This window comes from Hipposideros armiger, unplaced genomic scaffold (genome assembly GCF_001890085.2).
Source record: "Hipposideros armiger isolate ML-2016 unplaced genomic scaffold, ASM189008v1 scaffold_51, whole genome shotgun sequence".
Classification (NCBI taxonomy): domain Eukaryota; kingdom Metazoa; phylum Chordata; class Mammalia; order Chiroptera; family Hipposideridae; genus Hipposideros; species Hipposideros armiger.
Window position 1 is genome coordinate 1,294,878 of NW_017731401.1, and position 11,529 is coordinate 1,306,406.

At 43.1% G+C, this 11,529-nt stretch overlaps 1 protein-coding gene across 2 annotated transcripts in view; it reads left to right on the plus strand.

The window, feature by feature from the left end:
* The first annotated feature begins 1,096 nt into the window (after nucleotides 1–1,096).
* Nucleotides 1,097–11,529, plus strand: part of MSRB3 (methionine sulfoxide reductase B3) — a 151,713-nt gene continuing 141,280 nt past the window's right edge. The window contains exon 1 of one of the 2 annotated variants that reach the window (XM_019640588.1): nucleotides 1,097–1,674. In XM_019640588.1, the coding sequence (XP_019496133.1) occupies nucleotides 1,245–1,674 (430 nt within the window). In that variant the 5' untranslated portion in view covers nucleotides 1,097–1,244. The remainder of the gene's footprint in view (nucleotides 1,675–11,529) is intronic. The other variant, XM_019640587.1, reaches the window with a different exon arrangement.

Below are 11,529 nucleotides of genomic sequence, written 5' to 3' on the forward strand. Positions count from 1 at the left end.
TACTCAGTAGTTTCTTGTGTATTCTCTTCCAACTACCCAGCTTCTAGGAACCTACATTGAATAATAATGCTCTGTGTCTTTTAAATTCCTTGTTTACTGTATTTCAGCTTATTTACCATTAGTTTACTTAGGCCATCTGCTCTTAGTCCCATTATCACTGCTAGTACATTAAGGGTGAAATCTGCCCACTTGCCAGGGATGTCGTGCTTCTCAGTACCAGATGATTTAAGGGGAGCCACTTGCAAATGGACTGGTTTTTGGCATATGGGCCTTAATACTTTGCCAGAAGCGAATTTGTTTTGAAATAAAGTTTCTGATTTTCAAATATATACAGCATTTTCAAACAAATAGTGTGATGTACAAATTACCATACTTTAGTTCATGTTAGAATAATCCACATTCTAAATCTGTTTGACATTTACCCCTTAAGTATTTTGCATCAATAAATCACTTCTATAGCATCTTAAAATGTTCTTAAGTAATTACATAACATCACACGTCCCCAGGGCCTGTCCCATTAGTGTGAGTAAAAAAAAATAAATTACCGTAATTAAGACATAATTATGTTGTCTTGAAAAGCTAAGGGTCATTTGGAATGGATTCCTGGAGGAGTTATCAGTGCCAAAGAAAAGTCAGGGAACTCCTGGCTTAGGCCTGTGATTACACATCTGGGGCTGACATTTTGATATCAGAGGTAGCACCTTTTGAATAAATTTCAACGTTGCCCTTTAGACAAGCTACAATAAACACAAAACCAGTGTAAGGGAGATGAAGAGAGGTTGACGGTGGAAAGAACGACAGGTCTGAACATCAGACTATTGTCACTCAACCTGCTTCAATTCCATATATGGTGTTCACATGTAAGTCTGGCAAGAGCCCCTCTGTCATTTTGGCTAAGAACCGCACCCCCTACACCTGGTGTAGAGGGCCCACTCACCTGGCGTGCAGGAGGGTGGCTTTCTGTGTCATAATGCCTGATTATGGTGTACAGCATGGCTCACCTAAGTGTGTGCATAACTGGCAGTGGCGCTCCGGCCTCACCCTCCCCACTCTTAAGAGAAGTATTTGCCAGATCTTTTTATTTCCTCACCGCCGAAGCTCACAGCTGATGAGGAGCAGCACAAGAGTCTCCTCAACGCTCCCTCAACGTCCTCCTGCGGGCCCCTGGCTGCCTGTCCTGGCTCCTAGCGGTGGCTTCTCTTTTTCCTACGCCTCAGGGGTCTCAGGTGGGACTCGTGGGGAGGATGCTCGGCTCTCTGCTCTTGGAAAGGCATGACCCTGGCAGAGGGCTTCCATCTCCGGGTCGCGGCCGGCGGCCGGCGGCTTTGGGGGCGACCGCGGAGGCGAGGAGGAGGCCCCGGGGGAGCTGGCGGCCGCCGAGGCCGGGCAGCGCGCCCCATCCGCGGCGGGCGCGCTCCGCCGTCCTCCCTCGCTCGGCTCCCATGCTCATATTTGGACTCGGCTGCCCGTGCCCAGGAATTTCCCGTCATGCCTCCCGCCGCCCCGTCCGTCGCCCAGAGCCGGGGCGGGAGGGAGCGTGTCTCGGACAGCGGCGGCGGCGGCGGCGGCTCCCGGGCCCTTCCATGCGCCGGCGGCGGACCCTCCCGCGCCCCCTCTCGCTCTGCCTCTGCGTCTGTCTGGCCGCGGCCGCGGCGCGAGGAGCCGCGCAGTCGGGTAAGTTGGGGCTCCCTCCCCGCTCCCCCGCCCCCCTCCCACCCCGGCCGCGCCAAGTTGAGGTGGGACCGCGACCCCGGGTCCGCTCCGAGCGCGGCTGCACCCCCTTCCGCCTCCTGCGGGGACACCCCCCTCTCTCGAGCCGCGGAGGGGCGCGCAGAGCGGCAGCGCCCCGCGCGGGCGGCGAGGGGCGGCGGGAAGGAGGTCACGGCTGGCTTCGCCCCCGCCGACGGGAGGCGTCTGGCTGCCGGGCTGACACCTTATCCCGTCCCAGGAGCGAACCTGAGCCCGCAGGAGGCTCCCGCCCGGCGCGGGCCCCCGAGGGAGGGGCCTGGCGGGGCCGCCGGCAGGAGGCAGAGGAGCGGGTCCGCCCCCCGCTCGGGGGGCGCGGGGCCCGCGGCGGGGACCACGGGGGCCCCCCAGCTGCGCGCGGGTCGGCCCCGCCGAGGTGGCGGCTCAGATAACGGGCCCCGGCGCGTGGGAATGTGCCGGCCAGGTCAGCGCCTCCCATCGCGCACCCGGGAGGGGCGTGGGGCGCGCGGGGCAGCGCGGGGACCCGCGGGCGAGCGCCGGGGAGGGGCGCACCCAGAGGCGCGCCCGCCGCCTGCCCGCAGCGTCTCCCGCGCCACCGGCTCCGGCGCCCGCGGGCCGGCTGGTATTTAATAGGCCAAACCCGAACCCAACCCCGAGTTTGCCAGGTACTCGTTTTGTTTTGTTTTTAGGTGGAAAAAAGCATCCGAGTCTGTTTTTTTAAGTTTTACACTGGGCTTTTTGCAAGTCAAACGATATAAACGAAAGGTGCCATGCCATTATTTGGTGTAAGACTGTCATCTGGAAATGGGTAATTTTGAATTCTTAGGATGATTTTTAAAGGGAGTTTTCTTTAAATCATGTGGAAAATATCGGTGAAGAATTTTTTTAGGTAAGGTTATTATAAAAATTATTTGAAATTACAAAGGTAGAGTTTAAGGTAAATGTGAAATTGCATGAACTTTTATGTGATGAGTATCTGATCCTCAGAACTTCTCAGTTCTTAATTTTGTCTGGCATGCATGAACAGAAGTTATAATTACTCAGAATTAAAATTTCTTAGGAAATTTTAGCTTGCTTTTGTTTTTGCCACCAATAGACTAAACTCAAAATAAGATAAGGCTAACAACTGGGACTTATATATTAGCTGAAAACTGACTCTATTAAGCATAGATTATATTCAGCACCCTATGGTCTAGCTCTTCATATTTCCATTTGTGGCATTGTTGGCAAAATAGATTTTAAAAGATAGTTTTTTTTCTATAAAAAAATCTTCAGGATTCATGTAACTTATAAAATTGTTCAGATTAATGCAAGATTTAAATGATATTTAACTTTATTAAATGTGAAGTTTATCAATATTAATTTAAATAATGATTTCAGTTTCATATTTGTTTCTGATTAATATTGCTTTGTTAAAAGACCTACTTTTTTATGGATTCATATTTTAGGAGTAACTTTAATAGCACTTCTTGGGAAACACAACAGGCTATAACTTCACATTTTATCAACGGTCTTCTAAAAAATACTATGCTGAATCATAAACAGTGGATTGTACAGGGAACATATGTATTCCCCCCCCCCAATGATGTGTTCACTTACCTAATACTTGTGGTAAAGAAGCCCTTGAAGACCAAAATCCACCGTACTGTGGCCCTTTGCTAGCAGTTTTGAATACCAAGTTTATATTTGGACCATTTAAACACTTATTCTTTTAATTTTGGTCCCAACTGACATATAAGTCTCATTTCTGGTGACTTTTATTAGGGCCTTATGTGAATGTATGTCTGGAATTTTTTTATATTAAAATAAGTAACTCTCTGACATTTAGAATTTTGTCACTGTGCCTAAACTGCCTGTCTGCCAAGGTTGCAAGTAAACACCATCATTTAGATTTTGAACCAACATCCGGTTTTTTGGCCTTTAAAGGTGCTTATTCTAATATCTTAACTAAAATGTTAACCCATTAGTTTAGAAATCTCTACTGTTTTGCTAAGATGAAGTAAAAAAAAATATCCAGAAGCTATCTCAACAGTAGTTTTTAAAGATTTTTCTGATACATTTATCCTTTTTTAATTAAAAATAAATTTTCAACCGTTAAAGAGCAACTTTAGGAACTAATGCTTTCTGGTTCTGTTATAATCTGGTCACAGTCCCTTTGATTTTATCTCACTTGTGGGATTTGGTCGATGAATTTGGCTCGTATGTTCAGCTTCCTTCTCTGTAAAATGATGAAGTTGGACATTAGTCTCCAAGTCTCTTTTAACTCCACGACCCTATAATATTGGTTTTGTTTATATAACCCCGCAGAGCCACCCCACTACACTGGTTCAAACTTCTGATTGTCGGCTCTGACTTGCTATACATGTTAAACTGGTCTGCTTGTAGTCATATCTGATAGGTGTGGATCCAGCTTTGGGGAGCCTTGATCCGCCTCAGGAATGTCTTGATACCTGGCATATGCACCCAGATGCACACACTTGGACAGAGTTCCGTAATAGTAAGCTTCTGTTAATTTCTTTCCCTCTCCTGATACCAGAAAGTGCTGGTTATATCATAGGTAAATGCCTAATTGCTCTTTGGGGATAGTTAAGCCCAGGACCTAAGATGGTTGGTATTCAGTTTTGGAATTTGAGTCTAGATTAGGGATGCCACTGGAGAGTACCCAAACTTTTCTGTGGTTGGGAGGATGGTGGCTTGTTATTTGGGGGCATTCCAGACGAAATGCCCTGTATTGGGTTTTCACCTTTTGGTTGTACCTGAGAGGAGACCGAATTGGACCTACCCATCTGGTTTATTCAGAATTAAATTGGCATTGGATAGGAGGATAATCAGAGAGCTATTTAATTTGTCAGTTGTTAGTTAGCATCTCTGATGGCTGTACAGATATCTCCAGACTTAACCTAGAATATTCCTACGTCTACTCCTTCCTGGGCAGGATGGGTTTTCCTTTTAAAATGCTCAGCACAATCCTGGATCTTTGTTCACATGTTTGTCTCTGTAGCATACCAAAGTCATGTTTATGGCTTTTAAGGAAATACAAAGAGAAAGCAAAGTATGGAAAAAGTAGACCACTAATGAATCAACCAATTGACTTTATGGGGGATTTTGGTTATTGCCTCATTTAAGCATCTGCTGCAAGTAACAGAAATGAACAAGTTTTAGGAAACAGAAAGAAAGGAATTTGATGGAAGCCAAATGCAGACAGTCCTTATTAGGGACCGGGGACTGGAAAACCTGCAACTTTCCCAGTCTTTGGTCTTTGCTTTTCTGTGCGTCATTGTTCTCTCTTTGCTCACCCTTTTTTTTCTGCTTTCCTGTGTTCATGGTTGAATGTGGCTTCTCAGCAGCTCCTGAGTGTTCACATGTCCCTCGCTCCCAAGCACAGGGCGAGATTCAATCATTTAGCCTTGATCCTAAACACCAGAGAGAAAGAACCTGAAAGGCATAGTTTGCATCAAATGACTAATCTAGATTTCTGTGAATTCTCTTCTAATTCGAGAGCTTTTTGTGGAGTGGAGTGCAGACACTCACATGGCTTGGTTTTACATTATTACGTTTTTTATTATGGGGTTATTAGTTCTCAAAATATATTTTTTTCTCTTGATCGCATTGTGTGTGTAAAAGAGTGTGACACATTCACTGGGCTCCTATGACTCGTACAGAAGTGCTTGGGGAGAAGCCCTGGGGAGAATAAAGTGAGTGTATAGCACCATATTGAGGAATTATAACAGAGCTTGAGATCCAACTGAGTTTTGAAAATCCTGTTTAATAACAACCAACCCATCCTGCAGATAATCATTTGCATATTTTCAGGAATTCATTGAAGTAAATTGCTAAGCTCAAATAGCTAGTCTTAAGGGTAAATTCAGTAAAACTATACTTGATAACTAAGAGACATTCAAAATAGCAATAGTTTAGTAATCAAGAATTCATCATTTATTTTCTTTCACATGTCTAGCATTTTCCACCTCTGCATTTTCTTTAGACCATTTCTGCTGCCTGGGATATATATATATTTTTAAAGATTTTTATTGGGGAATTGGGGGGATGGGAACAGTGCTGGGGAATTGGGGGAAGGGGAACAGGCAAGTTGCTGTCGTTTTGTTCTTCAGTCTGGTTGTGGAGGACATTGCTTCACTGGCCCAAGTTGGCACTGTCATTGCGCTCTTCCGGGGTGAGGCACATCAGTCACCGGCTTCTGGACGGCCGCTCACTGCGGCTGCTGGCCGCTCACACTGGCTGCTGGCTACATACAGTAGCCCATGGCAACCCAGTGCCACAGGGGCTGCAGCCTACGCCGTCGCTGGCGACTCATGGCAGCCCAGCTCCAGGTCGAGCTGTGTTCAGCATCTTAGCTGTGGAGGGCAGTGTCACTGGCCCTCATATGTGGGATCCGAACCGGGGCCCTCTGGCGTCCCAAGCCAGTTCTTAACCATCGCGCCACTCGGCTGGCCCTGCCTGGGATATTTTAATCTCATAACCTTGTTGAAGTCCTTAAGGCCTTTGTCACATGGTATTTTGTGAAGCTTTCTCCATCTCTTAGAATTTGTCATTTCCTTGTGCTTCTAAGACGCGTTGTACCTTGATTGGAGCACGATTTTACCATGTTGCATTATAAAGTCCATATGTATTCATCTTCTTCACAAGACTGTAAGTTCTGTTAGACCAGTGAATCATCTAGAAGAATTCTGCTAGGCTGTTCCAGGTATAATGATTCCAACGTTTTAAATTTTCTGAAGCTTTTATGGTATTGTGCTTGTTTCCACCTTTTTTTGACCCTGGAACTCGGTTACACCTCCCTTCTTTCTCAGTCCTTATCTATTTTCAAGGTTTTACAGGTTTTTCCATGAATATTCTTTTGTGTGGTTACCATTAAGTTTATTCCCAAACATTTCATATACGAGTATATGAATATTCTAGTTTCCTGTGTGAGGATTGATGTATACAACGATAATATGTATTCCTGTACGTTGAGGTTGCATGGAGAAGAAGAGTGTAGCAAACTCATGTGGAAGGAAATCAACTTTTGTTGAGCACCCAATATTTACCAGATTATATAGAGAGGGCAGGTGTAGAAAAAAATGGAAGCATATATGAAGATGAAGTTTAAAGATGGAAAATTAGGTTTGACCTAGAACATGGAAGACCTTTCACGCTAGGTTAGGAAATTTGGAGTGGGTTAGTAAGCTGTGAGATTGGAGATTTTTGGGTTCTCGAAATGTTGTAATCAGAGTTGAATGATAGAATATATTATCTAATAATTCAGAGGATAAATTGAATTGGGAAAGAAACCATTGGACCAATAAAGAGGGGTTATAGGAGTTTTTCTTAGGGAATGAAGACCTGAACTAGGATAGTGGCCGCAGGATTAGAGAAGTGTTGCTGATTTCGATTGGACAGAAACAATTAGTTAGATATGGGGAAAGAGAGGGATGAATAACAGATGATGGTGAGAGGTTAAGCCTGGGCGATTGAGAGAATGTGAACTCAGAGCAGGATTATGGGGGGGTGATAAAAAATAAGTGCTGCCTTAGAGCCACTGCATTTGAGATGCTGGTAGAACATTCACGTGGAGACGTGTAGTAGAGTCAGAAATGTGAGACTACCTTGGAGATCAGGGATGGAGATGAACATGTGTGAGGAAGAAAGGTTAAAAATAAAGAGGAGATGAAAACCTGTGTTGACTGGAGTAAGACGAAGGGCACAGGAAAAGTATCCTAAAGAAGACCTGGCTTTGAATAATGCCCAGTCAGTGTATGGCATCCTGTCCGTGAGCTTTCCATGTTTAGGGAACATCACATTTACTCTCTCCACAAATAGTACATGGGAAACATCGAACAAAGGACACTGCAGCCAGAATGACCTGCAAAATTGTTGCTGCTACTTCCATGCTTAACCTCCTTCGGTGTCTTTTTATCTTAAAATACAGGACTAACTTCTTACATGTCTTCGCCATCACCAAGCCTTGCTTCCCTCTGTACTCCAGGCTTCCGACAAGTTCATTTGGCTTTGAAGTGCATTCCACTTCGCCTCCTCCCCATTCTTCCCGCACCTTCCCCAAGAATGTGAAGGAGATGTGATGCCTGCCAGATGGAGTACTCTTTGTTTTGTTTTTATTTATTTTTTTGTCCTTTCTGGGCACTTTTTATGGCAAGGGTCAGGTTCTCATCCTCTTATTTTTTCAACTGTCACCTGCCAGGCTCTCCTATACACTTGAGTTGGCCACCCTGGCCACTGTAGCCTGACCTCTGTCTGATACTTGGCCGTGGTGGCCTGGAACGGCATCGTTACCTGGCGTATTATGGTTGGGTTACCCAGCTCTGTGCTGGTTTGGAAACCGTGAGGCAATTTCTTGATACCTGATTTCTTAAAGGAAAGTGGAGTCAGTTTACTTCATTTAAAAGGCTTTATTTGCACACTGTAGAGGTTTGTAAAACATGGAGCTGAACTCGAGAAAGACCGGTGTAGGAAGTGTGCTCTTAGGGCCTGGCTTCCTGACCAACGGCAAATCCTGATTCTAAGTGTCTAAAAATAGTATGTTCATAAATTTGCCTAAAGTGACATATTTATGGTTAATATGCAGGATTAAGAGTAATTTCTAACTCAGTTTAAAAAAGGTGACCGTCCCGTATACTACTGGTTGTGCTTTTAGTAGCTGTTGACTGAGAAAACACAAAATAGCAAAAAGCCACTACAAAATTTGAAATGAGTTTTTTAAAAAATAAAAAAAGCATTCTCATAACGTTTGGAAAGTATACATATGTGGGAATTATGACTTATAGCATCTATAGACAATACTTGTGTTTCTTGCTTTGTGGATACTCAGGGAGGTTCTGGTCTCAACTTTCAGCAGCTCATTGTGGTCTCCTATTAGAATGTGGGGGATATTTTTGTTTGAAAATTTGAGCCATAACTGAAATTTTGGGATGACAGGAAAACTCCATATCAACATCCCCTCACAACAATTGTTTGTTTTATGCCAGGCTATGTATGTACTTTATGCTAAGGCTGACCTATCAAAGTGTCTCAAGGATTAGTAGGTGAATACTTTTAAAAATTATATTTTCAGGTATATGAGCATCATTCTTAGGACTACAGTGCTGCTTTTAAGATGAAATTTAGTAGATGATTTGCATACAAGTACAGCCATGGCATAACTACCTTCTATTACTATAAATTGCACAATGAGTCTTTATGGTTTCTTGGGTCAGCTATTTTATTTTAAAGGCAAAACAAACAAACAACTCAAAACAAAACCAGCCAATTCTTTAGTACATATGTCAAACTTAAGGCAAAATGGGAAATAAGCCCATGTTACATATGAGTCTTTAAAAAATATCAGGGCAGCCCTTGTGAAAATCAGAAAGCCCTAATTTTGCATTTGTTCTTTCATTTCTCTTGTGTTTGGTTGTCAGAGAATCTGGGCTTGTTTGAGGTTGAGAGATCTATAGTGATTATTATAGATGGATGCTTATTTTATCTTAGAGTTTTTATCTTAGATTAGTAGTATGTAAGTAAGGAAAGATAGGCCATATCTCTCGGTACATAGTTCAGGAGACAAGATAGGACAATGGGTTAGGGGGCCACAAGTGAAAAAGAAAAAGTGCATGCACTGTAGTCGTTGTTCCTGATTTCTTGGTGTGTAAATATGCCTTCTAGTCAGACCACCTGAGGGGCTGGGAAGTGGATGGGTTGAAGGCAGACGAAGTTTACCTATGTACAGAGCCAGTTGAAAAATTGGCTCATTACCATACTTGCGTTCTTGTTCAAATTGCAAGGGAGTCAATGTATGAAAAGAACATTGGATAGCAAATTGGAAGACTGGGTTCTTGTCTAAGGCGTTTAAGTTTCCTGTGCTTCAGTTTTCACACCTGCACAGTGAATGCATTGGACTCAGTAATACCTGACACTGCTTTTGCTTTAAGATTCTGTAATTTACAGGTTGTCTAAAAGTCTTCAAGTAGCTTTCATAACTTTTAATGGAAATGCATGATTGATAAATTATACAAGATTATGTCCTCTCGTTATGTTGGGTTCAAGTTGTTTATTTTGTGGAACTAAATATAATGTTATTCTGTGACTAAGATTTTATGTTTGAACTTTGTAGCTTTGTGTGCCCAGTAATTTGATCTATAAGCAAAGTTACATAACCTTTTTAAAGATTTAGTATTTATTTAGAGGATAGGTTACAATGTATTAGAAGCATCATATTAAATATCCCATCTGAAGTAATGGCATTAAGCACTGGATATTATGTCAGTTCTAAACATGCAGCTAAGAATTGCTTATTTAGACTCGATGATATATCTCAGATGCGAAAGTCCTCCTTTATCAAGGTACACTGCCAGTAGAATCTGCCTTTGACCATCCTAGAAATATATTTAACGCTTAAAACTAATTAATTTGGTTTTATCATTAAAGAAAATCTTCTCCATTGAGCTTTAAAGAACAACAACAACAAAAAACTTTACTAATTTGACAGGTTAAAAAAAGTATCTCCTCTTGGCTTTAAAATGTATCAGTAAGCTTTTGCCCTTTTGTATTATAAAATATTTCACACACACAGAATGAATGCATAACATATACATAAGGCATAAAGACTAATTTTTTAAAAATCTGGGTACCCCATTCAGCTTCAGAAATGGAATATTGAAGCTGCCTATGTGACCATCACCAGTCACATCTTTGCTCTGCTCAGAGATACCCACAGTCATGCATTTTGTGATTATCATCTAACACAGATGATAACTGACTCTTGTTTTCTTTATAGTTTTATCATAGATGTATCTCTACACCTATAATTTATTGCTTAGTTTTGCATGGTTTGAAACTCTATGTAAATGGTACCATCTGCTGCGTAACTTCTGTGACTTGCTTTTCATCCCCCTTGATGAAAATTGTTTGTGTTACCCATATTGGTGTATGTTACTCATTTAAAAAAATATTAGCATTTTTAAATTATGTGTTTTTCTACTTTTAATTTATTTCTGCTCCTTGCACATTTATCTGTTGGGGTTCTTGTGTTTTCTTTTGGAGTCAAATCTTTGTATGTCTTGCATTGCTCTTAAGCGTCATCATCCATATATCGAATAATAATGATAGTGATAATAATAATAATAGCAAATACTCACATACAGATGTTACTGTGACCCAGGTGCTAGTTTATTATTTACTATTTACACATATTAGCTCATTTAATGTTCATGGCAACCTTACCAAGGAGGTGCAGAGTATTATGATGACTCATATATTAACATTGGGGCCTGAGGCGCAGAGGCATTCAGTAATTTGTGGGACTATGATTTGAATCTAGGCAAACTGGCTCCAGAGTCCATGCTCTTTTTTTTTTTTTTAGATTTTTTTTTTTATTGGGGAATTGTGGGGATGGGACCAGTACAGGGGAATTGGGGGAAGGGGAACAGACAAGTTGCTGTCGTTTTGTTCTTCAATTTAGTTGTGGAGGACGTTGCTTCACTGGCCCAAGTTGGCACCATCATTGCGCTCTTCCCTGGCGAGACATATCAATCGCCAGTTTCTGGACGGCCGCTCACGCTGGCTGCTGGCTACACACGGTAGCCCATGGCAACCCACTGCCTCAGGGGCTGCAGCCTACGCCGTCCCCTGCGACTCAGGGCAGCCCAGTTCCAGATTGAGCTGTTGTTCAGCATCTTAGCTGTGGAGGGCAGCGTCACTGGCCCTCATATGTGGGATCCGAACCGGGGCCCTCTGGCATCCCAAGCCAGTTCCTAACCATCGCGCCACTCGGCCGGCCCCAGAGTCCATGCTCTTAATCATTACACTATTCCGACTCCTGTGCAGTCT